Source organism: Aulonocara stuartgranti, assembly GCF_965226115.1.
Source record: "Aulonocara stuartgranti genome assembly, chromosome: 14".
Taxonomy (NCBI): Eukaryota; Metazoa; Chordata; class Actinopteri; order Cichliformes; family Cichlidae; genus Aulonocara; species Aulonocara stuartgranti.
This window is the reverse complement of record NC_138950.1, coordinates 10,900,628-10,925,359: the sequence shown is the minus strand read 5'-3', so window position 1 is coordinate 10,925,359 and position 24,732 is coordinate 10,900,628. Positions and strand designations below refer to the sequence as shown.

General features: G+C 39.8%; 1 protein-coding gene across 2 annotated transcripts in view; it reads left to right on the top strand.

Moving 5' to 3' along the window:
- Positions 1–6,171: 6,171 nt before the first annotated feature.
- robo1 (roundabout, axon guidance receptor, homolog 1) overlaps positions 6,172–24,732 on the top strand; it is a 198,974-nt gene continuing 180,413 nt past the window's right edge. Inside the window, exon 1 of one of the 2 annotated variants that reach the window (XM_082503135.1) lies at positions 6,172–6,280. In XM_082503135.1, coding sequence (XP_082359261.1) covers positions 6,193–6,280 — 88 coding nt within the window. In that variant the 5' untranslated portion in view covers positions 6,172–6,192. The remainder of the gene's footprint in view (positions 6,281–24,732) is intronic. The other variant, XM_082503127.1, reaches the window with a different exon arrangement.

The following is a 24,732-nucleotide window of genomic DNA, read 5'->3' as shown; positions in this document are numbered from 1 at the left end:
ATTGGAAAATGCCTGCAGCTCATCTTCATCCAGCTGATATCCAATGTAGGTGAGTCTGAGTAATGAGATGGACCAGTTTGTGGGATGAAGACCATCAATTAATCATTTTTAGTTTCTTACAGAAAATATAGTTAGGGATGATTAATAGCAACTATTAATAAGATATTGTTAATGACCAGAGGTCTGCGACTCTACTGTGAGTGCTTAAACCGGCCATCAAGGGACTCGGTGTTGCTTTGCATGTGGCAGAGGGTAAAACGTGTGCTGCTTTTGTGCGGGGCATAATAGAGAGTGGCATTTGAACATACGCTTGCCGCATTGTGCACGCGTAATTAACATTGCATAATCTACCTGCTTACATAGCAACTTTTGTAATTAGAGTTATGATTGCAGCAGGATAATGACAGCGATTCTGCAGCCGATAATGACTGTTGTGCTCTTGGCAGTTGCTGCATTGTTTGTGTAGCAGACTTCTGACATATGGGACACAAAAGGACACAATAGCCAGGCTGACTGCTTTTGTTCAAACCCAGGCAGACCCAATCACTGCAGACAAATTGCGCTGTAAGTCGTCCAAATGATGCTGACCCTGGGAAAATGGTTCAGACACATAAGAATGGGCCCATAATGCGAAAACCTCGGCTACTTTAAGCTTGTGGACACTGAACCTGAGCACAGAACCTATAGCTCCCTGGTGCTCTCTGACTTCAATAATACTGTTTCACTGAGAGACATTTCTCACCGAGTAACAGCTTTTGCAATCTCCCAATCATGGTCTAAAGTCACTCAAAAGGAATAAAGTTAAGTTTGTATTAACTAAAGGCCTGTTTTATTGATATTAGAAAACAAATGTATGTTTTCTGTTTACAGAAAGAAGCACTTTGCCCAGCTTTTAAAAATATGTCCACATGGAGTAATAGGACTAAATAGGATTGGATGTTTTTATGGTAATACTACTTCGAAAAAATCAAAGAACCACCCATCTGTATCCTGAAATAATGGAATTGTCCTTTAAAGAAATGGTGGAGCCTTTATTCAAATAAATTAAGAGTTGTCAAAGATGGCATCTTGATAGCAGGCACTTAGGCCTGTGGCGTCACTCGCTGTGCAGTCAGTGGGGACAGGTCCATAGTGCAGGCTAAGGACTAATCCATCATCACTAGTGAAGGGGCTGGGGGCCATGCGCTTGGCTTCTCACTCCAGGAAATAATAAGCTTTTAATTTTTTAAAGATCACATTCATGAGAAGACAGGTCACTATAAGGAAGCCAAGTTACCAAGCTCATCTCCGGAGAGATACTGGAGTGGCTTCAGCTGTGATTTGAGTTTTATTTTTTCTTCTATCTGCATCAACTTCCCGGTTCTAGACAAAGAGATGCTTATTAAATTGGATCTGCTTATTGTCTAATTTTTCTATACCAGAATAAAAACCTCCATCTAGGCTAGTAGCTTCCACCATTAAAACAAATCCAAATGATCATTCACTACATGACATACAGTAGCAATGAACAGAAAGTGGGACAGTGAAGACGGGTCTCTCCCGGTGGAATGGATGGAGCATATGCTGTTATGTAAGTCAACTGCAGGGCGTCTTAATGGCTGCAGATTTGTTTCTCGTCCCTGAATGTTGCCACTGTCTGCACTGTGGTTCCCACAGCAGTGTGGAAGATTGGTAGTAGGTCTTGGAGGAGCATGAGAGATATGATTTACACAAAGAAGGAAGGACAGGTCAGCCACGTGTCATCCACCCTCCCTACCGATCACTTTCCACCACCCAGGCAGGTTAATCCGTTTATTGTAATGAAGTGAAGGAGCATAATGTGAATGTGAGATCCTTAATCCAGTGTTGGCATTTTTATGAGAAAGGAGAAGACATGGTGACACAGAGAACGGAGTGCATGAGAGGCACAGGGACTATTCATCAAAATACAGTGCTGACATGGCACAGCATGATAAACCACACCTAATGAGATTTGCAGGTGTATGTACAGAAGCAGCAAATCCCCTTAATGGTATTGATGACCACTGCACATGTACTGTAAATGTATTCTTTTTTCACTCATTCATTGTAACCTGTTCCGATACAGTAGGTTTTATCAGTTTATGCACATTTCACCAAATCAGAAATGGACTGCTATGAACTGAAGCTCATTGTTCATTAAAGTGTGATTCCCATGCGCTTTTGTTTGGGTCGCTATTGTTGTACCAGTTACTGTACATATGATTCAAGTCTTTTATAGATATATATAGCACATGGCGCACTAATCCTTAACTCTGGAATCTGAATCTAAGAAAAAATGTAGTCAATGAATCGCTAAAGCAGTTTTTTTTATTATTGAGCAGGAAAAAGCACAGAACTTTTATAATATAAGATTTATTTAATACTTATAATACTGTTTGACCTACTCTCAAATCTGTTTGACCATTTCCAGGTGTGCCAAAATATTCAGAGAAAGTGATAAAAGAAAAGAAAATATGATTTCTTTAAATAGTGAGGAATACATTTCAGAAATAAATGACATCTACAGTCAATATTTCATGCAAAAAGGCATTTCTATCTATTTTATTTCTAACTGCTGAAGCTATAGCAGTCTGAGTTAACAAACCCTGTGGATATTTTTGTCCCAGTGGTGGGTAATTGTTATTGCTGTGTTCTAAAAAACAAACCTGCATGTGACTATCATCTTTCTGGTCCTGCAAGGCAAAGGAACACGGAAGAAACAAAGGTACCGATTTAATCCTAAAAATACCTTAATGTTGGAAAATATCCAGTTTTATTTGGCTAACTTTCAGCAATATTCCACTCACACTCAGCTAAGATGAGGCTGTGAAGGGCATCGGATGCATTTCAGAAGTAGGGTCAGTGGCAAATAGAAATACTCATTAATATTGGAGAGGCCAGGGTCTATAATGGAACTGCTAACCCTGTGGTTAAAGACTAAGAGCTTTCTGATCAAAGTCACCAAGATAATATTGCTTGTTAGTATTTGAAATTTTAGGTTGTCTTCAAACTGGGGACAAATTGTGACCAGATATTTAAAACAGCGTGAGCATATCAGCAGTGTTTGTTTGTAAGAAAGACGGTAAAGAAGCACGTCGGTAGAGTATTTAGCAATAAACTTTATTCTGGATAGAAAATAACAAGAAAACGTCAGATTTAAATATTAACTATTAAATTAAATACTCTACCTGAGTACTCAAAGTGCTTTATACAACATGCCATTCATACAAGCACTTTTTTCTGTTCTCAAATGCTTTCTATCTAACATTCACACAAATTCAGATGCCAATGAATGCACTGGTGTTAGTGCTTTGCCCAAGGATACTTGACATACAGACTAGAGCAGCCAGAGATCGAACCATCAACCACAATGTTTTTGTGTTAATGTTTTTGTGCTTTATGTCATCTAATCTCTAAGAATGGATGAAATTATGGTAGTTGGCATAAAGTGATCCATGAGCTAAAAAAGTGTGGAATGGGGCATCTTTATGGTTAGTGACATTTCCCAAACTATATCACGTGATCAACAAGTGTTGAAGAGAAAATGCGAACAGAAAACTAATTTCTGCTTGTACACTCAAACCAGTACTTTACAAGAAGTCTTTACAATTTAATCTTTCAAATAGTTATTGCAAAATGATACCATGCATTTATGTCACAGTTTAACTTTATGTTTTGCATTTATTGTATTTGTTTATGTCATACCAGTTGGGCTGATTCTTTGAAATCTTGAAGTCTTTCGGCTTTTTATTACACTATCTTTAAACATAAGCATAAAACTGATGCATTACAATAAACAAACATTGGCAAATAACTGCCTTTAGTAATTGTCAGCTTATTTGTCTGTTGTTATGCTGATTGCACTCGACAACGGCAGTTTCAGCCTTTTCAGCCAATACATCCCCAATGCTGTCCCTCGGTGCTTTTGCTTCCCAAGCTGCTTTACTGTTGGTTAGTGTGCAGTTAGTATCAGAAGTAGAAGATGAAAGAAAAAAAAGGATTAAGCAATGAAAAGTAGAAGTCCCAGTCAGAGGTAAAATGAAGTTCATTCTTATAACCAGAGGTCTCCACTTAGCTTTCCCGAAAGTTATTTGCCAGTCCTGTATTTAAACATTTCACCTGAGAATTTCCAGGTTCATGGATAGTTCACATGGATTTTGTGTTTTCTTAATTCATCACGAAATACTTGCAAGTTGAGAAAAACATATGTCTTTGTTCCTTAATGTTCGATAATATTTCACCCACAGGTTGTGATTCCTGTTGAGTTGGCATTGCCTCGGTTTTGTAGGCCTACAGAAATCAATTTGTGGGCAGCGACTGTTCTGCTGATGGTTCCCGTCTTTTGTTGGAGTTGGTCACTGAGCCAGCAGCAATGCTGCTTGTCAGTGCCTGATTAATTGGCTTGAATCCATTCAGCAGTCATTGAGTCAGATAAAAAGAGACAATAAAGTCCTTTCATTCCTCCCGAACTGAATCTGTAGTGAACAAAGTCGAAGGCGCTGAAACAAGTCTAGCGAAACATGTGCATTCCCTTTGATGGAAGCAGGTTTAATAATGAGTCCTGAGCAATAGTCAATGATTGGACTGTGATGCATCCTTATGTGTGTTTGTAGTTTCCAGGAGGTAGGGCTCAAATAAATCTTCTTTTATCTCCAATTTGTCCATTCATCAATCAAATGGAACACTGTGATGAGTTGAATTATGAATCCAGCTCCCTACTTGATGGAGGGTTGAGGGGGTCCTCCCAATGCCATTCCCAAACCAAAGACCTCTGATGCTGACTTGTCACAGCCATCTCCTTACTGGTAATTGGGTATTTATCAGATTGCCTGCAAGAGGAAGATGCAGTGTTTATCTGACACAATTATCAACAATAATGGGGGATGCTAGCCTGCTAGTCTTCAAGGAAACTGTTAGTATGGTATGGATTCACATGGCCATGAGTAGTGAATGCAACAACTGGGACTTTATAAGACATTTAGGCAGGAAAATGATTGTCATATGGAAACAAATGTGCAAATACAACAAATAATTCTTAGAGTTTGCTGTGACACTGAAGGAATAAAGTAATGAAAACACATGTTGGTGCAACCCCAACGTTGAGATCTAACAGAGAGACTTTTCAGTGACTTATCTCATTCAAAAGCCAGGAAATAAAAGAGGTGCAAGACTAAATCGATGCAGCTGTGAGGAAAAGAATGACATAAAAGCTTCCATGATAAGTGGCAAATACATGGTCCATTTAGTGCGTTATTAAAAGACATGCAAGTCTGGAAGAATTAAGTAATATGAAACCAGAAAGTTTTCATAGCAGTGCCAAATTCACTGTCATTGCAACATATGTTGAATTCCACTGGTTGTTGTGGAATGGTAATGTAAATCATCATTATAAATGATCCAATGCTTGTAGAGACTCAGTCACTGCTGTGGTGCCTTGAAATATTTGATAAAGCATGTCCATCATGTTTTTGTTGAAGCATATCCAACTCAAGGAGTATGTCATGCCTGGAAAAAAGGCTGTAAAGAGAAAATCATACTGCCTCACAGCGCAGGGAGGGAAGTCTGAAAGACCAAGAAACGAAGCAGTCAAGGCTGCCTGGCCTGCTGGATGTAATCAAACAAGGGTGACCAGGTTGTTCCACAGATGGCTGATCTGGAGAATCCTCCGATTTATTTCCATGCCACAGACGGTCCTTGTCACTATGTGCAGGTGATTTCAGTAGGGCAGCATTCTCTCTCTCTCTCTCTCAGACACACACACACACCACTAAACTCTGACATCTTGGCTCCCGCGTCTGAAATCAATTTGACACCGACTTCTGTTGTGTTGTGAACAAAATAAGATGCTAGGTCAGAGTTTTGCAACAAGGAAAGTTGATTTGTAGCCTTCTTGGCATTGTTAGCAAGACTGAACTCTCTTCTGACAAAAAATTATGGAATGACACTGAATTACAACGTGAAGGAACTCATTAAAAGATTGTGAGTCATTTAGATGTGAGAGCTGCGTTGTGTATTATGATTCTTGAAAGTAAGAAGTAGGAAATTTTATGCATTACACAACTTTTTTTTTCTTTCCGGTTGGTATTTACATGTGTGAGAGAATTCCCAGCTATATAACCGATGTTTAACTGTTTGTTTTTAATCTGTTTTTTCAGTTTGACCTTAAGTGATGCCAGGACAGTGAGCATCATTATGCGTGGCACATGGTCAGGGGCCACGCCCCTCTTCATTATGGTCCTCCTCAGGCTGGCTTGGGGTCAAGAGGTTCCTTTAATCCCAGGTAAGACATGACATGTTTCTCAGCACGTGCTTGTCAGCTCATCAGTGATCAAGACTTCATGGTCTGCCTCCATCGTCATGGTTTGTCTGTGTCTGTCTGTCAGTCAACGGCTGTCTGACTTATTGTATGCTTGACACCGCTCTTGTAGCTTTAGTGACTTACTGTTGACATGGGACTTAAATCCTGAATCATTTGGAGCTAAGATAACTTTTTTTTTGCCAACTTTTTTTTGGCACAAAGTAATTTTCTTGGTGACATTTTTTACAACAAGTAAAAGCGTTTGCAGCTCTAAACCTCAAGTTATTTGCACAACTGTTCCTGATTCACTGAACGGTACTTGTACCTGTGGAATATTTAGAAAAGTCCCTGATTTGCCAAACAACAAAATAAAGAAGTACACTACTTTGTAACGGCCCTCCGTGGCTTGAGCACACTAATATTCAAAAATTTTTAATTTTGCACTGCTATGAACTTACTTTTGCTTGTCAGTATGAAAATAACTTACACCTTACCCACCTCTTCCCTCTTCTTGGGTTTGTAAAACAATACAATACAGAATGGAAGGGTTACAAAGACACAAAATACACAGAAACCTTAGATGGACAGTAAAACAGATATAGAGATTCTAAAGTTATGCCAGTAAGATGATCTTGTTTTAAACAATTTTTCTTGAACTTGTTTGGGAATTTGATGTACAAGTAAAGTACATGAAATAAAGCAGAGTCATAGGAATCATAGGAATTAAAGAAAAACCAGCTGTGGTGGGGGCTGCACATCCAGCCACCATTCAGTTATGTTCATTATATGTGTCCAAAGTATACTGTAGATGTTACTAACACTTTATCCTTCCGCTGATCATTATTATCAACTTCTTTAGGAGTCCTCTACATGTTTGATGACGTTATTTTGAAGATCCCTGACAACATATATGTACATATATTGAATACATGCACTATATGGACAAAAGTACTAGACCAGCAACATGTTACATTTGCAGGATCTTCTTGCATGGAAATGGATGCCATGAAGCTGCATGGTTGGAAAGCACATGAATTCAAGTATTAGGAGTTGTTTTTGTAGTGTATGCGATTTGGAGGTGAACTTTTTCAAGTCTTAGTTTTGACTGAGTAAGTGAATTACTCTGTAGTTTCTGATAAAAAGTTCAAGTTCACAAGGTCACCAAAGGATTTCACATCCTTTGAAAATTGCAAGTTATTAAAAATTGATTTTTTATTTTTTATTTCATTTTTTACAGTGGGAAATAGATTGAAATAACCCACAGATTGCTAAATGAATACTTCACTGGCTTCTGTCATCAATATCTGAAAGTTGGTCTGTTGACTTTTACAGATTTCTTTTCTTATCTGTCTATGAGATAAATAATCAAAATTGTTCCATGTCTTGTTTGCTTTAAGACTTTAAGATATGGTTGTTTTTACATGACTGATTTTCTAACCTGTGACATTTTACTGAAATGTCTCCCTGTTTGAGATAAGTGAACCACCCACACTATGTGCTTTTGTCACCGCAATTGACAGTCATTTCAGTTCCACCATGCTGATTTCTCTTTTTTCCACCCAGCTCTCATCCAGCAAGACAACAGGCCCTTGCAGTCCTGCTTAGCAGAGCATTTCACATTCACTGCTTGCTGTTACCTTCTCATTCTGGCTACTCTGCTTCTTTCTATTGCCTTTCACCTCTCATTCATTTTCTTTAACCATGCTCACGCCACCACCTTCTTCTCTTTGTATTTTCTTTCACCAGCACTATCTAGGAAGCAATTTACTTGTCAAGCAGAGGGCAGTATGCAGCTCCCTGGTCTCCGATGTGATGGTGTCCGTGCGTGTGCGTGTGTGTGTATGAGGGATCGCTACCTTGGCAGAAATGCTTTCAATCACACTCTTGGAGCACGATCTCTGACTGGCAGCAGTAGGAGCTATATTAAGATTGAATCGAAACATTTTTGCTTAACAATCTGATGGCATCAGAGTGCTATACCAAGGGCTTTTACTTATCTCTATAGCTTATCACTGAAGAGATGCAAGGTGATACCCACAAGAATTCTAAGTGGCGGGTGAAGTATCTGTAAGTCAAAATTGTGTCAGGAACAAAGATATGAAAAAAGACATTCTTTCTTATGTAAGGCACCTGTTGTTTAGCTTCAGTGGCAATTCACCTTAACCTAAGATCTAAGTCATGGGTTGTACCTTCTGTACATGTGTCAGCAAAGGAAGGCAGCTCTCAGTAATGTCTAGATTTAGGAAAGCTGAATTCCACCAGGACCGTGTTTCTCAATGAGAGAGAAATGTCAAAGCGCCGCTTTATTTTTTTTTATCTTTACATACTTCATGACTGACAGTGCTATTATTTTCCTTGCTTTAATGCAAATATCAGCTGTTCCCGAAAGCAGTGACTCCCTGTTTCCTTTATTTAGGGCACTTTCATCATTTGGGTTTTCAGAGCTTCTTTGTTAACCATGTCTGATTCATGAGTAATGCACCATTATTATGTGTACTATCTAACTTTGGCGGAAAAAATAGGACACCATAAAAAAATTTTGTTTGCTCTAAAAGATTCTACAGCTAGTAATTTGCACTCAGTGACATTGTTCGGGGCCAGTGCAGGAAGAAGTACTCTTTGTAACACTGTGGATGGGGATATCATGGTGGTGGGTGTCAGTGTATCTCACGTTCCCAGATCTCGACTGTTTCAGACTGCATAGCTTGAACAGCTTGTTAGCATGATCTTCAGTCCTCCATCTGTGATCTGAGAGGCTGCATTCAGTTGGAGGACTGAGTATAGGGCACTCATGTTTTGAAAGTGTTCAAAGACCGATACAGTTAATGGATAAAGTTATTTTTTTAATGAAAAAAGTTACATTTGACTGGCATGCAACAGAAAGTTGACTTGTGTAAACATGCTGTACTGTAGCTGCCATCCACAGATGTTTCAGCGAGCACAAATTCACACAAAGTTGTTGCTGAACATGATCTGGAGGGTTTTTTTGCATACGTTACAAATAATGAGCTTGTCTGTGTCTGGTGAAAGGGTTGGAGGATAATTTTAGTAACCTCACAGTTGGCCATTGCAAAATGTGTGATATAACCATACAAGCAAATATATTTGTGTCAAATATGGCTTCAGACATTGATGTAGGTTTTTTATTTAATATTACCTACAGAATACAATTTTAACGGTACAGCTTTGACATGTTAAAGGCCAAATCCATTTCCAGGGTATCTTATATATCAACTGAATAAAGTTACAGTTTTGGTTGATCAGGCAACCATATGGCGTAAAGTTTTTGTACAGGCCAGGGTTTGAATCTAGTGTAGTCCATTTACTGCAGATACAGATACAGGCTTTTCTCTGTTTTATCGGCAGTTTGACTTTAAATTTCTTCTTTATATTGATTTTTTAACATTGTACTGTAGCAAACATTCAATATATAGTATGTGTGGCTCTGCATGTCCCATAAAGGAGAATTTTCTTTTCTTCATACAGCGGTTTTTGGTGAATCTGCTCTTTGATGTGATTCTCTAGACAAATGAAATCCATAACAAACGATATTACATCTGTTACACTCAAAGTGCAACAGATACTGATTCAATTTACTCATCCATTGTGTGACTAGAAACAAACTTTCCTGCAGAGACCTTCTATTTTTTCTTAAAACATTCAGGTTTCCAATGCTTTTCTATTAAAAAATTGAAACACTAAGCAAAGTTCATGGTTAAACTGCGCCACCACATAGTGTGAGTGCTTTCTGTCAGGTGAGAGAGCCAGACCCTGTGGTGTATTGTGGGTCCCACTCTTTCCCTTTACATTCAATATTCAGCTTGCACACCACCCCGAGGGTGATTAAATATGTGGTTAATACAGCACCATGAGAGTACTGAATTACACAGGAGCCATGCTGACCTTTTTAAATTACAGAACCAATTGTGCGAGACGGCAGAGGAAGTTTATAACAGGTACTGCCAAGATGAAGCCTGGAGGAGAATGGATCTGCTGCCACTGTCCTGCTGACGCTCTCCTTATTAGTGTTCTGCGCTATAAGCACCCTATTTGACACTCATTCTTTCCTTCCTTTCTCTCACTCTGGATCTCATTTGACTGCAGTTTTTGGTCGTTTTGTTTCTGTATCTTGTTTACTGTTAGAGCATCCGCGTAGATGAGCTGAAACAGCTGTCCTGCATACACAAACTAATTTGACATTTCATTTCACCGTTGATGAGACATGTATCACTCTTGACGCACAGAGTAGCCTCACTCCATAAATCTTGATCACTGGCCTTTTTCTCCGATGCATCCTAGTCAGCATATTGGCTTTGCAGATATTTGAAGGTCGTTTCTGATGTCTGATTTAATTTGAGGCTAACGCCAAAAAAATGAAGCCGCCAGTTTCAGCATCAGTCACGTGACTTCTTGGAGTCACAGCCATTTTTTCAGGGATGACTGTGTTCATCTTCAATCCCCATCAAAAGAATTCTAAACCTGACTGGCAGCGATACAACACTCTGCTTGGCAAAGGGCAGGAAAAGCTTTTTAGCAATGAAAAAGTCAGAATAAAATACCCAGACATTAAAAACCAGGTCTGTTTCTCTCCTAGCCAAGTTTCAAGAGTAATTCCTGATTGCTTTTCACAGCACTTTGCAAAATGCTCAGTAATTGTATTTAGATGAAAAATCCTCGTTTCACCACCACTGTTTCATTTTTCTTTCTCAAGAGAGAGTATGGCGTTATTGGAGGAAGAGGAAGGATTGAACGCTTGGCATTTAATATAATGAAATTCTTGTGATAGAATGTTTTTTAAAACAATACAGTTTAGTGACACTATTCATTCCATTAAGACATATTAAAAAGCTTTGTCAAAGACACCAGTGCTCATTTTTCCCTCTGAACTCTGTCCATACTGATTTCAGCGAACCGATCCCAGTCTTGTCATCTGAAATTGTGGTGCTGTGGCCGTGCGTTATTTTCCTTTGCACTTTCTATCCCATGTTTTTTTTTGTCTTTAGTGCATTCACATTCATGTGTTTTTAATCTGTTGCAACATTAAGAATGATACATGGCAATAATTGTGTTCAGAAAAACAAAGTCTTTGCTTTTATGCTTCCCGGGGAGTAAAAATTGAACCAAATGTATCTGGTGTTATTATTGATTGTCTTATTGAGAGGATTTAAAATCATATATTGTTGACGGAGGGTTTTTTTTTTCTGTTTTTCATGTAAATATGCCTTTTTTTTTTGCACTTCTGTGTAAGAGCCTCCAGTGTTCCATTAGGAAATGGCGGCAATCTGTCTGCCATCTTTCTTTTTGCAAAACAGCATTTTCGGTCACAGATAACCATATTGTTCCTCTGTCCTGGGGCACAGAGCCCTGTGCTTATCATCTCCCTGCCTCTCACTTCATTCGGCCACCATTTAATTACAGAGCAGAGCAGAAGCCAGTGTTTCCTCATCACACTCCCTCCACCCTCAGGCCATCATTTAATGATGAAAAATCTGCTGTGGGAGATTTGGGCATTTGTTTTATTATCATTCTTTTCTCTTTTTGCCATCGAGCTGTGTGTCTGTGAATGAAAGGAGGGTGTTTTTGTACACAACCAGCATATTTTTGGCAATATATTTTGCTCGCAGGCTTGAAATTTGATATTCTGAGCTTAGAAGTAGTGCTCTCTGTATTTCACACCCTCTGCTATAGCTTCTCACGTATGAAGTGTGACTTTATCTTGAACCTCAGCTCCCTACCATTAAGAATGGGTCTGTAACAAAGTTAGTCCAAGGGGAAGGTAAGATTTAGCTCAGGTCACACTTCCTCTAAGGCAACAAAAGATAAAATACCACAGAGGCGCAGAGGTGAACTATGATGAGACTACAAAAAACTTTAATATCACATGCTTTGCCAAGTGTGTGCAAGCCATTTCCGGCACTTTAAGCAAGATAAACAGAAATGGCTGAAGCTGTAATGTCATCATAAAATATGCTGACTAATTATAACCATTACCAGCCACGCATACATCAGCAACCTCACAGGCATTTTAACTAAATGTTGGGAAACCTTGTTTAAGGCATTTGTTAATCTAATTTTGAACATCCTTCAAGCAGCACTACGTGTTTCACTTGAATATTCATACAGTATGACTCAGCTTGTGGCTTAATGATTTCATTCAGAAACATTCCAGTGGACACATTTGAGAGAGAAAAAATCATATTCCTGTCTATTCTTTATTAGGCTCCTATAGGAGTTTTAAATAAAATATAATTGGCAATATAGTACCAGATGGTACAATACCAGTGTAGCTGCACATATTTTTCACATGCAGCTCCTTCATACATTATTTCTCCCCAGTTGCGAATGTGTGTACACTTGTATGCACGCGTGATATGGTGTGCTGTGCATACAGCAGACTTTATTGATTTCCACAGAGACATGACACAGGCACCTTTGTATCTTTTCACCTCATACCTCAAGTTTGGCCCTCTCTCACACACCTGCACACACACATACATACATGCATACATACATACATGCACAACCCCACTGCTTCCCCCCCCCCCCCCCCCCCCCCCCCTGCCCTCCTGATTCTCCGAGCTGAAACATCCCTCTCATGGGGTTTGTGCTGTGGGGCTACGGGAGAGTGTCATCTCACAAATGAATTTCTCCTCACATCCCGCTCTCCATTAAAGAACCTGTTTGTGCTCCTACAGCAGCACGCAGAACTCCCCTGCAGCTGTTTGTGCTCTCAGACACAAGTACTTGTTCTTTATATACCTGTCTTGTTTGTGCTCCGGCTACCTGCATCTCATGCACTCAGCAGTGAGACTCTTTCTTGCCATATTGCATTTCTCATGTGCTTTTGTTCATGTGTGCTTCTCATTGTTTTACTAGTTTTTCCCATCAAGGTTGTTGAATTTGTTAAGTCAGTGTGAAGACATTATTGCATTCTTGCAAAGGGTGGTCTTTAAATTTAATGTCATGATCAAGAAAGCAGACAAACTACAAAAATCACATGCTTCCTTGTTTCCTATGTAGTCACAGCTATCGTTTTATGATTTTGGTTTAGATTACATTGAATGTCCAGCCTATTGAAAACTCCTCTTGGCTTTTTTGCTTTATTCTTTTGGATCTAGCATAGTTGCATGCAGTAATGACAGGATATTAACGTTTTCAAGGTCAGTAAAATATAACACTGCCACAACAGGAAAACATTGTCATTTCTCACTCACACAGGAGTCATGTCGTTCCAGTTTCACTTTTGATGAGGAGCTCAATAGGCATCCGTCTCTACAAACTGTTGATTTGGATTCTGAACTCAGTTGTGGAGATGTATTGAAGGACTGGCAGACAAATTGAGCATCACCCATGATTGGAAATCCATGTGCCTGCCTACGTGCTTTTTGGGACAATGAGCATCTTATTTGTTCCTGCTGAAATCACATGCAGGGATTTCAGGGATTTCCAGGCATATAGAAAAGGCAATTTTCACTCATCAGTGTATGTTTATGTTCCACATGCACTCCTTGTATATGTTCATCTGTGCATCTGTCAGGGGGTGGGTGAGTTGGAAAAGTATGAAAATGTTTTGGTTTTGCGGGAAAGAACAGTTGGATGCAAATCCTCTCTTAAAGTCGCTGCTCTGTCTTAATTGATGTTCCATTGAATTTGAGCTTTAAAGCCTCTGCAGTACCACTGGGTATTCTGTGCATGTAGCCTGAATGGCCTTTGTAAAGTACTGAATTGTGAGCTCAATTTCCTATGCACGCTCATCGTTTCCCTTTCCCATTTGAGACAAGATATTGGAGATGATCCCCCTATTCTGGCAAGTGGCCATTTTAAATGGAAGCTATTTCAGCTCTTTCATTTGTCAATCAGGCTGAAGAGTGAGTCTCTGACGGTGGCTCAATGTGAGGCTGTAATTGTCAGCGTCCCCTTCTGCCCAATGCGCAGCCCGGTGCTTTGCATGTGAAAAGATCCTGAAAGAAGACGTGAGTGCTGAATTAATACTCAAACTGCCTTTTGTCTCCATCACTTTAGCTTCTGCCACCGTGAGGCACAATGGCACAGACATGCAGACAATCGATGAGGAAAAAGCGAGCAGGATGAAGGCTTCCTGTCTCCATTTTTAAGGCTCTTTCTGAGTGAAAATTGCAATATTTAGGGATTTGGATCCACCTGTAGAAGCTGCCCTCATTGCCTATATATAGTGGAGTAGCACAATGATTTTGCTGATTTTAATAGACTTTTATTTAAAAAAAAAAAAAAAAAAATCACAACTTGTTGGAAATGTTGGAGCTGAAAAACGGTGTACACCAAAAATCATTAAAAAAAAACAACTCCTTCTGTGGACAGTGTTATATATTTTTCTTTACAATAAAATTTCCAACCACATCAATAAACCACAGCTGAAAGATGCATCTGATCCATTATTACAGTATGTAAAAAGGATTTCAGTGTTATACAGTAATTTTTAATAGTATTCTACCACAAATATAATGTGTTTAGTGTATTTGCTCATATCGAGTCTAACATTGAAGACTTAACTGGATGTTATATATCATGGCTGAGAGTGGAAAACAACCGCAGTGGCTTGCTTGGAAGCACTTCCAATTGAGACAACACATATTGCATGTAACAGTAGACTTTGTAATTGAATTTTCCATAATGTTTCTAAAAGTTAATTTAATTAGAAGGTGTATATTTTTCCAAAAAAATAAGCATATTTTATATATTGAATTCATTTATAGTAAAAATTCAGTTATTATTGTGACAAAAAGTTCCTCTATCACATTTTTAGGTTGTCAAGTCATTATGAATGTAAGCTCACTAATCAGAAAATGTTTGCCTGCATGCCTACATTCTAGTAAACAGTGCTGAGATGGTCTCGGTCCACCTTTCCATTCAGTGGGACGATAACCAAGCTATGATGATGGCCTGATAACGGTCTGTAAGACTGCCTTAGCATCTATTGTGGTTTTAGGGAAGAATATTTCTGTTTTTCCCTTATCTCCTCTTAATGTTGTCCCACCTGTACCCTCATAATCCCTACAGGTCCTCTTGCTTCCAACATACTGCTGTCTGTTGCAATTCCAAGTAATGATTTGGGTAAAAACTGTTAGGGGACATTGGGAGATAGGATTCTTTACTGTACAAAGGGAATGTTCCACTTTTTATATAATAGTAAATAGGCAGAAATTTAAAAAGGCACATTCCAAGTCCCAGTTGGAGTTATAGCAGATCTACCAAAACTTTTGCTCCATTTCTCTTGCTGTTAACCTTCTCTATGACTACAATTTCTTCTGGATCTCATGATGTGTGTATATAGAACAGGTGGCCTTAGGGGGAGCAAAGCCTTTGTTTGACGGACTAAAAGAGATTTCCCTGGACAAAGTCCCCATGCTGATGATCATATCTAGGTAATAAGCCTGATATACAGCCCTATTTTCCTGATGTTTACAGCAGCCCCATGCAGCTTTAATTAACGAAAGAGGTGTCCCTGTTGCTCTAGAACAGCCTCACCTGATCAGTTATTTCCATTTAGAAACACACACTTGACTATAAAAGTCAAATGGAAAATGGCTTTAAAACAGCAGAATTTCCTAATGAACACTTAAATCAGGCAGGAAAACATCAGATTAGCATTCTGTCAGCACTAAATGCCACCCAGGAAACGGTGTGCACAAAGACTGCGGGAAATTAATTTGGAACAAAAAGCCAGTGGAAGGTTTTTTCCCCTTATCTCTCCATGTGAACTTCACAAGGAGCAGGTTGACATTGGTTTTATTACCCCGGAGCACTGATGACGAGCTGGATGAGCGAAAGTGCTGACAAGAGGGAACGAGCGGGTGATCAGTCACTGGCTGGGTGCCCATCACAGGCACTCAAGGATGCTGAGAGGACGTTGGCCTTTGTCATGTGATTGCCTGGATGAGAAGACCTATGGCAGAGCCAAGTGTGTGGGGGGTTAAACGTACACAGCTAGGCCGCAGCATCGAAGAAAAGGGAATCTTTCCGCATGCAGTCAGACACAAGAGTCCAGATATGCTCACAGTAAATATTCTCACACACCTGCGCATACTTTAAGTACACATTTGTTTGTAGAGACAGCTTCGTGGTGATAATGATGGTACTGATGGTGATAGAACCACCAACTACATTCACTTGACTGATGTCAAGTGTCAGCTTTTCTACCTTGTTCTTTTTCTTTCCCTGCTTCCCTCTCCTTGAATCCATATGATGCACTCCCCCCACTCTACATCTCTCCCTGTCATATTAATGTCAAGTTTCTTCGAGTAAAGGTAAGGGGAAACCGAGCTTCCTCTACCATCTTGCTTTTCTTTGCGCAGTTTTATTGCCTGTGTCTGTCACACCTTCAGGCTTTGCTGCACAAAAGTGCAGCTGTGTACTCGACATTCACTTTTATCGGCTGCATGGAGTTGATTGCAGGAGGCATAGCTTGAAGGTTACAGTGCCCCACGAGTAGCAGCAATTCAAAACGATGTATTGATATATCCTTCACGATCATTTTAGTGCTATAACATTAGTATTAGTCACAGGTTTTTTATGCCTGAAGGCTTTAATAGCAAGTTAATGATCATTATTTGAGAATTTCTGACCTGTGTAATACAGGTACCAGCTTGTTCTTTTGTTTGTTCAAGATTCACTCACATTATTAGCCTCATTAGCCAACAGCCTTCATCAAGAGATGACTTCTGAGATGTGTTCTTGATATAACACTCTCATACTTGTATGTACACTGAAAGAGATAATGCTGTGTGTAATTGTTTCTCCGGTTTATACGGACTGTGAAAGAATCGATTCGGATTTAAGCGGTTGGTGATAAAATCCGCAGCTGTGCACCGCTCTGTGCAAAAATATATTCTGAAGGTAAACAGAAGCTATAATTAATGCCACAATTATATTACCTTTTAAAGTTAGTTCTCACAGTATGGAAGCTTCTCTCTGTGTGTCTCTGGATAGAGTTTACTTGTTGTGAGACCAAGAGGGAATTTTGTATAAAAGTCAGTAACTTAAATAAAAACACGTTTTGGCTAATGTTATGTTTACGTATGTTCTTTCTGTAATTTTTAAAGATATACTTTTGAGTTTACTGACTGAGCTGAGGTGATGAAAATGCACCAATGTACTGTAGCAAATTACAGAGTTATGTATTTTATTGGCAGCCTTTCAGATGCATTATAATATAATTAACATCTGATATTTAAACGTTTGATTGTGTTTTGCCACAGTTAAACGGGTTTATATGACGTCAGATCAGTCATTTCTGAAATAAGAGCACCGGTGATGTATTCATGTCATGTTCATGTTTTCAATCAATATGCTGTTGCGACTTCAATGTGCTGTTGCATTCCACTGCATTAGCTTTGTTCAAAGACAAAAAGATTAAGTTGTTTTAGAAGATGTTCCTTTAAATTGGTAAGAGGACTGATTTTCTGTAGCACCTTTCTACTCCTTTTTTGTGTATAAGTGCTTTCTATCTAATATTCCCTCCTGGATAAACTCGGGGTTCAGAAGCTTGCCCAAGAATACTTTTGCATGCAGACTGTAGCAGCCTGGGATCAAACCACCAACCTTCCAATTAGTATATGACCTGCTCTACCTGAGCCACAGTTACCCCAAAGATGAAGGAAGAAATAAATTTATGTCCAACAGTGTTGACTGAGCTGCATAATACATCACATCTACACATTATGTGTCGCACCATGCATGCAATGGATTGCACTCTTTTGGACAAAGAGTGCTTTTGCATATTTCAACCGAACAGGGGAAAAAGAGGGTGGGGGTGGGGGTGGGGGGGGGGGGGGGGGGGGTGTAGCCCTGGTTTTCCTTTTTTCATAAATTACATAAATTAATGTGTAAATAGGTAGTTATTAGTGTTTAAAGAGGCCTGTTGTGAAACTGTGTGAAGTGCTGTGACAGATTTGTGAGGACATGAAACTTGACAATGGCACAATACAGCCTCTTCAGCCTCTGTGACATCCTTTCCCCGGCCTTCTGTATTCACTATTTTGACTGAAATTAATTGCCTCTAGTGCCCTTTATCACTGTGACAATACAGAGAGATGTGAAGTTGACAGTGTTGACTTCATTATTGCTCATTTCCATATGAACAACAGTGGTGAAGAGGTCTTCAACCTGCCCACTTACCTCTACTGTGCTTATAAATTGCACAACGCTAATACACACACAGTTACACACACATATCCCAGATTACCATATAACTGCCCTTCACAATCTTTGACAGGTCCTTTTTCTTTTTGTCTGTTATGCGGTATTTTATTATCTAGAGTAGATGCTGGCAGGGACGGGATGTGAGGGACAGTATCATTTGCCAAGGCTGCTGCTAATGGGTGCTGAAATCTACAGGACTCATATGGATTGTGGCCAGGTGTGGAGGGGGTACAGAGTTCCATATCAAATGGCTACACTGCCCCAGACCTCTCTGTGTTGGGTGATTAATCTTGCTGTCAGTGAACTGTCTTTCAAAGTATCTTTTACCTCGTCCTCACCCTTCTTCTTCTTTTTCCTGACCGCCCGGAGTTGTAAAAGCAAAAGAAAGCGTGTCCCATCCCTCTTAGGCTTCCACCCATTTACCACTCATGCACTCACTTGATCAGAGCTGTATTTGATGATGAGTGTGCTGAGTGGAGGTGGGCAGAAGAGACCCATGGGGTGGCTCATCTTTACCTACTTCTCATTGGAAGTAGAACTATGATGGAACTAAACTACACTGCAGAATGAGCTTTCCTGTTACTTTCCAAAGGCCCTCTGTGCATTGCAAATCACACCGCAAAATGATTTTCAGCTTCTGTGCAGCTGCACAGTAAACATCTTTGCATGGTGAATAAGTGGACCATAGTGAAAACTGCCCTTAGTGTCTGCTGACATGACCATTCTTTGCATGTCTGAGGGAGAAGCTAAGGGGCTAAGCTCATGTTTCCTGACCCAGCAACAGCAGGAAGCAAAGCATAGAAAAGAGAAGAGAAGCACTCAACTCTCACTTAACAGTAGTAAGATGACTGTGTGAGCTGTGCCCATTTTAGACAATCCCCTTTAATGCTTCATTTGTGTGATTTTGTGAGTGTGGCTGCTTTAGAAAAAGAGTCTTCTGCTTATCATGCCAGAGAGATGAAAAATGCAATTGCAAGAGACAGTTATTTATGAACTGTGATAAAGTGTAATTTACCCACAGAGTGAAATGAATAACAAAATAGAGATGTTTTCTTGCCCTCTACACACAAGTTGCTTAAATATCCTAAAAGTGCATATCGCCAACTCTAGGGTGAATAAATAAATGGTACATTTCATTCTTTGATCAGTCTTCTTTTGTCCAAACCTATGAAGGAGCAGACAAAGAGCATAATTTGACCTCATCATACCCACCCTCACATATCAAATATTAGTTTGCTTAAATATTTACTTTTTAGATCTTTATAGTCAATCACAAAGAGCAGGTCAGACAGTCTTGTGGCACAGTACTATACACACTCTTAAGATATCCTGTGATAGTAATAATTACGAATGACAGGACAGTATCAAGCATAGCTATTACAGTCTTTAATGATCCCTTTAACGGCAGATTTAAAACTTGTCTTATAATTTTATAGTAGCAATAAAAATTGATGGAGAAATCTCTCTTCCACTTTGAAAAAAAAAAGAATCTTCTACTGATGACAGTGAAAGACACGGACTCTATCTACTTAAAAGCACATATAGAGTCATTAGGGGATGTGAGTGTGTCATTGTGTAAAGGCTTTACAGCACTGGTCAGCACTGATTGCTCTGGGAGGGGGGCTGCAGGTTTATGTCAAGGTGACTATGTCAGTGTGTCATTCCTGGGCGCCCTCATGCAGAACATTGCTTATTTATACATCTGATTTCTCTTTTCAATTGGTTTTGCTGTTCCTGTGACAATGGATGAAGCAAAATTCCCCAAAGAAGCGTACGAATCAATAGCAAGATAGCTGACACAGCGCTCTAGGCTGGAGTGTGAGTGAGGACCTGACAGGGCTTGTTTCACTCCTACCTGACATGTTCACACCAGATCTGACATTTGCTGTCAAACACTGACCCTCCCCACTGTGCTCCACCTCACCAGCATTACGTGGGTCTTCGGGACAGATCTGCGTGGTTTAATAGTTTTATTGCTTTGCGTGTTGGGATTTTGACAGGTCAGGTTTTTAAAGATGTGCACAGTATACTCCAACTTTCACTACAGACATGTATTTGTGCTCACCAGTTTTCTTGTGAATGTGTTGCTGTCTTCCATTACCAGAGCTTTCAGAAGGCTTAGCATTTCCAGATGTTTCTCTATCTATAGCCATTTGTTCAATAAGACCTGTGCCGCTTGATATTGATTAGCCATCAGTCATGGGCTTATGCATGGTCCAACCCTGACCAATACTTTATTGGTAATAGAATGGATAAATGGAATATACTATATCATTAGTGGATAAATATCATCAAAATGATCCAACTATGTATTTCGTAACATGGTTCTCTGCTATGTGTATCTTTGGTTTATATATCTGCACTTTTTCTAAGCGAGACAACATGTTTGTATCTGTTTTAATAGAGTAGGTAACTTATTCAGGAAATCTATAGTTTTATCAAGTTTTTTTTAATGTCAGAAACATCTATTCCAACATTTTTTTTCTACATGTGAAGCACAAGTATTGCTATCAGCATGTTTTGGATATTTTGTTCGTTTATGACTTGAAGCTTGTGGTCATCAGAAAAAATGAAAACTGTTCAGCTGAGGGTAATGTCCTGCACACATCTAAGAATACAAAGGCTCAGGCAGATGCTGTCTTTCCCTTCCAGGCAAAGAAAGCTTTAACCTGCACACCACGTCTAGAGCCTTTCCTTAAACATATCATATGATTTACCCTGAGGTGGAGGGCGCAGAGAGGGCTACCTCTTTATATCCAATTAAGCTTTCCACAGGAGGTAGACGATCCCGGCTGACACCCCCTCTCCCTCGATGCCCCATTAGAGCACTGAGAAGTTGGTAGAAGCCAGAGTCCCTGGCGGACAAAACCCCTGACCTAGAGCCAAGGAGAAGCACTCCAGCTCCACTCCCCTAAATATACAGACATAAGTACAGAATAAGAAGTTGCCTCCAGTTCAGTAGAGATGGAGAAAGCTGTGTGCGTGCGTGTATGTTTGTGTGTGTGCCAAGAAAGGTGAAAGGCCACTCTTTGTTTATTTTAAGAGAACAGTGTGTCTGAGACAGACCTTAAAAACAAGAAGAAGACGATAACAGACTGTAACAAGCAAACATAAAAACCAAAAATACTCCAACACAACTTGAAATGCTGTTTCAGTAATTTAATAATTCTTTGTCTTCTGCTGTTGCTACATACTTGTTTATTTCTGTTACTTTGTCCTGCACCGAGAAGCCATTCCCTTAGCCATACAGCTACACAAACCATGAAAAATGCTCCAGTGCACTTACCCAGTGGTTTTGCATCACTCATAATTCATTGTCCCCTGTCCAGCCAGCCATCTGGGATCAGCTGGCCCCAACAGCAGAGATAGACTCGGTGCTGTCGGTGTGCTCCAGCAGCACCGGCCCATCTGTCCCTGCCTGCAGGCTGTGTTGTCGATATTCAGCAGTCTCATAATCAATGACCATACAGGGGAAGGGAGAAATGTTCCTCCAACTCCAACTCTGACCAGTTTGCAGGTGTGGTGTGTTTACTCTCAAGAAGGCTGTCTTTCTTTTTATATCCCTCTGTTTGTTGTCTGTGACTCACACCCAGTGCTATCGAACCCCATCACCCATTACACAAACCTTGTGGAAAACATGAAGCAGTGAGGCTGTTTGCAATAGTAATTACGATCCTAAAGGCAACTGTACAGGTTCATCATTAGCGTTAGCAGCTGAACCCTGCAGCTGCAAACGTTCTTTTTTATCTCTGGTTTGTTTTCCTGTCAGGGACCCATTGTTACCCACTGATTACGATCATGTTGTTTTCTTCTTTGTCTTTCCTCAATTTATCCCTAAAAGACACCTGTGTTTTTTAGCATCTGCTTTACAGCAAAGGGCACGGATTTAGGAACGTCTATATTCTTTGTGTGACATTTCCAGACAGAAAATGAAGTGTGAGACTCTAAATGTCAACCATAAACGCATATCACAAGTTATACTTTATATTCTTCTCTGAATTTATTTTGCTCCCTGGGTGTGCTTAATTCATGCTACATGAGTGATGGATCGTAGGGGTGGAGGCTTAGTTTTCAAAATAGGTCCGTGATCCTTTTAATTTCATTTTCACAAGCTGCTAATTTATTAGGACTCATATACTTAGTCATGTTAGTGTGCACTGAAAGGGTGGTTAGGGGACATTTATCTAATTACGGAGGATGGGATTCCATCACCAGTAAGACGCTAGACGTGCCCACTGGTGCTTTACCACATGGTGGCAGGAGTGGTTGAGGGATTCAGATGCTGTTGCTAAGCCAGCGTGAGTTGTCAAAATGAGATTGAATTAAGAGTACTCAAAACCAGTGCCTATTTTGTTTTATCTGAGTCTACTTTTAGACTTTATGGACTGTCATGTGCATTGAGTGGAAGGAAGAAATTTTCTAATGTATAGACCCATTTTCTGTATAGATATCAATCATGGTGGATTTATAATCTTGGTGGGGCTTTGGAAAGTTGTAAACTCACATAAATTAAGTCCAGCACTAACAGCAGCACAAACTTCCTAAAGCTAAAGATGTTCTCATAGGAAGAAAAATGGAGTGTACCGGTAATTGGAAATCAGGCTTGCTGCTTGTGAGGCTGCTAACTTAACTACCTTAATGAATAATATGGCTGGAGTCTGATGTTGCTGACTGCAAATGAGAAGGGGAGAGAATTCAAGAGACAGAAAGAGAGAGAAAGACAAAGCGTCAGAAATGGACAAATTGATAGCAACACAGACAGAAATGTAGATAGGAGTAGATACTTTTTGGACATCTGTGAAGCTTTTATGGCCAATTAAGATGTGCATTCAAGAAAATCCTATTAAAGCTAAAGTGGTGTTCTCTGTGTTATTGCCTCGCTGTGTGTGTGTGTGTGTGTGTGTGTGTGTGTGTGTGTGTGTGTGTGTGTGTGTGTGTGTGTGTGTGTGTGTGTAGGTGTGTAGGTGTGTAGGTGTGTGTGTGAAAAAGTGAAAAAGACAAAGGGAAAACAAAGAGAGCAGGGTGTGTGTGTGTGTGTGTCTCAGAGTAAATTTGAAGCTTTATTACTGGCCTATATTGCACCCCAAATTACAAATCTTGGAGCAGTTATTCCTGCCTGGAGATGTTACTTCAACCCCACGTTTGAGGCAAATCATCCTGTAATGATATTGCTCATTGCAAATGAGGGAAGTGATGGAAGGTAATGAATGAGGCGGGGGTACAATCCGATAAGGCGGCATCTAACTAAGTGGGTCTCTCCTTCTCAACCTTCAGTTAGCCCGACCCCGTCTCCCATTGCTTAGGCCATTATTCAAACCGTAACAAGACGATTCATTTAGGCTGTCGGTGAGCAGAATTAGATTCCTGCTTGAGCGACCATTGAGCAAAACATAAAGATGTTTCCCCCACCAAACATACAACATTTACATAATTTCAGCTCAGGGTTGGGGCAGCAATAATAAGTTATGATAAAACTGTCATTAGGGGCAGGAATGTGTGGGGAACAGGCAATACACAGTTCAAGATTAATATGGGAGCTGTCCGCGGTTCTGAAATATCAGGGGCACGGAATAATGAGAGTGGCTTTGTAGGGATAACATACCTATATGAGCACATGCTACCAATTTGTGATTCTGCAATATGCAGACACACAATGGCTATAGGCTTGCCAGTATCAGTGGTGACTCTAATGTGAAGGTCAAAATGTGTGCTCTTTAATATGGTTTCATAATAAGATTACAACCCTTGGCAGACACTGCTGCAGGAGATATTAAAAGCCAAATCAGCATATTTTTTACTTAACTTTGACTATGTGCACTCGCACATAAAGGCACAATACAAATTGAAGGAAAAAACAATGTAAAGGCTACGCCATGTGCTACCAGAGCAGTTTCACTGTACTTTGGTAGTGAGCCTTTGCTGGAGGCATAAAGCTGTTCCTGGAAAAATATATTTTTTCATTTGTTGTTTTGATGAAAGTGTTGGAGAGCACTGTCAAAGACACTATTCAACAATCTCCCATTGGTGTTCATTTGTGTTGAGATCTTCTGGACTATTGCGCTTATTTTATATATCCTTAATTTAATCTCTGGAGTCACAGTTATAGCTACTGGTCTCTATAGTTTTTAAGTTAATTACTTTGTAATGTTAGGCAATCAAGTTATACTGCTATTATAACTATACATGATGATGAATATCTCATTATCAAACTCTGGCTGTTGCAATAGGATTCATTCTCTGGTCCATTGTTAACTGTA